Source organism: Phaethon lepturus, unplaced genomic scaffold (assembly GCF_000687285.1).
Source record: "Phaethon lepturus isolate BGI_N335 unplaced genomic scaffold, ASM68728v1 scaffold50790, whole genome shotgun sequence".
Taxonomy (NCBI): domain Eukaryota; kingdom Metazoa; phylum Chordata; class Aves; order Phaethontiformes; family Phaethontidae; genus Phaethon; species Phaethon lepturus.
Genome location: NW_010512173.1, coordinates 915 through 2097, shown reverse-complemented (window position 1 = coordinate 2097; position 1183 = coordinate 915). Strand labels below are relative to the sequence as shown.

Genomic DNA, 1183 nt, shown 5'->3' with positions numbered 1-1183 from the left:
TGGTGGCACAGGAGTGCGCGCCTTGTTCCAGCTTCCAGGCGGTGCGTATGGGCAGCAGCAGGGCTCTCCTCACCTGTTCGCCCAGTGGGCTGGGCCACACCATGCCCTGCCCGGGGCTGGTGGACACGGGGGAGACAGGTCCTGCCCTGGTACCGTCTCTGACGGGCTGGCCCCTCTTGGTTGTAGAAGACGATAGTGGAGTGCGGCCCCACGGGCTTCATTGAGAAGATAAACTGTGCCACCTCCAAGAAGGACGAGTACAAGAGGTGAGTGTGGGCCGTAGGGTGGGGGGACGGGGCAGCCGTGAGCCTTTGAAGGGGTCACAGGGGGAGACGAGGTGGGATTTGGGGCCGAGGCAGTTCCCTACAGGTCTCCTAACTCTCCCTGTGGGTGCAGCTGTCGCTCCGCAGTGATGGAGGCACACGTTTTCTGGAGGTTTGTGGGCACCATGATGTGCGTGGCCGCCGTCTTCGCGGTTCTGGTGGTGTGTCGCCAGCGTGTGCTGGACAGGAAGGCCCTGGAGAAGGTCCGCAAGCAGATCGAGTCCATTTAACCGAGTGTGGCTGCCGTGGAGCGGAGGACTCTGCTCTCCCGGTGCTCCCAACTGGCTGGGAGGAGGAACAGGTGCTTTGGAGCAGGCCCTGCCCTGCTCCGTGAACATGGAGTGTTGCTGGGAGCTGCTTTCCGCTGCCATGGGGATGTCCCGTGGGCCTGGCTGAGGGGTGCCCTGCCCACCCAGGGAGGGGCCCCGGAGAGTGCGGTGTGTAATAAATACTGATTGTTGTCAGTCACTGGAGTGACGCTGGCATTTGTCCCTGGGAGGACAGGAGCGATGTAGGGCTGCACTGCCGGCTCCGCTCCCCCACTGGAGCTCTGGGGGGGGGGTCCCCAGCCCTATGGGCCCCACCCCAGGCAGCACTGACCCTCCGACACACATTGGATGCAAATCAAGCGCGGGTTTATTCACTGATGGGAGGCGCAGTCAGCACCCCTTGTGCGAGCTGAGCTGGGGTGTCCCCCCACTGCTGCCCCCAGCCCAGGGCCCCAAAGCAAGGGCTGTTCTCTGCCTGTCACATTTCGTCCCCGTGTCCCTGTTTTGCTGTCCCCACATCCCTTGAGGAGTTGGTGCCCAGCTCCCTGCTGGGGGTGGGCCTCCCATCCCCGTGCCCCCCGTCGGCTGCGT

The 1183-nt window shown here is 64.1% G+C and overlaps 1 protein-coding gene across 1 annotated transcript; it reads left to right on the top strand.

Moving 5' to 3' along the window:
- Nucleotides 1–8: 8 nt before the first annotated feature.
- JTB (jumping translocation breakpoint) lies at nucleotides 9–553 on the top strand (the record flags this gene model as incomplete). Its single annotated transcript, XM_010285988.1, has 3 exons — nucleotides 9–41; nucleotides 187–266; nucleotides 397–553. Coding segments are annotated over 3 exons (270 nt in total), but the record flags the coding sequence as incomplete, so codon positions are not given.
- Between the last annotated feature and the right edge of the window lie 630 nt (nucleotides 554–1183).